Source organism: Phaethon lepturus, unplaced genomic scaffold (assembly GCF_000687285.1).
Source record: "Phaethon lepturus isolate BGI_N335 unplaced genomic scaffold, ASM68728v1 scaffold47542, whole genome shotgun sequence".
Taxonomy (NCBI): domain Eukaryota; kingdom Metazoa; phylum Chordata; class Aves; order Phaethontiformes; family Phaethontidae; genus Phaethon; species Phaethon lepturus.
In genome coordinates, this window is record NW_010524978.1 from 1 (window position 1) to 251 (window position 251).

At 61.0% G+C, this 251-nt stretch overlaps 1 protein-coding gene across 1 annotated transcript in view; it reads left to right on the plus strand.

Annotated features, from left to right (window-relative positions):
• Positions 1 to 6: 6 nt before the first annotated feature.
• Positions 7 to 251, plus strand: part of SYNGR2 (synaptogyrin 2) — a gene marked incomplete at its 5' end in the record, with an annotated part of 981 nt that continues 736 nt past the window's right edge. The window contains one exon of the mRNA XM_010282609.1: positions 7 to 220. Coding sequence (XP_010280911.1) covers positions 7 to 220 — 214 coding nt within the window. The remainder of the gene's footprint in view (positions 221 to 251) is intronic.

Below are 251 nucleotides of genomic sequence, written 5' to 3' on the forward strand. Positions count from 1 at the left end.
TTCGCCTGCCTGGTCGGGGAAGGCTACACCAACCTGCCCAGCTCCCCCGAGCTCTTCTGCATCTTCAACCACAACGAGGACGCCTGCCGCTATGGCATCGGCATTGGCATTCTCGCCTTCCTCGCCTGCATCTTCTTCTTCATAGTGGACATCTACTTCCCCCAGATCAGCAACACTACCGATCGCAAATACCTGGTCTTGGCAGACCTCAGCTTCTCAGGTACCGGCGGGGGCGGGGGAGGGGCGGGGCG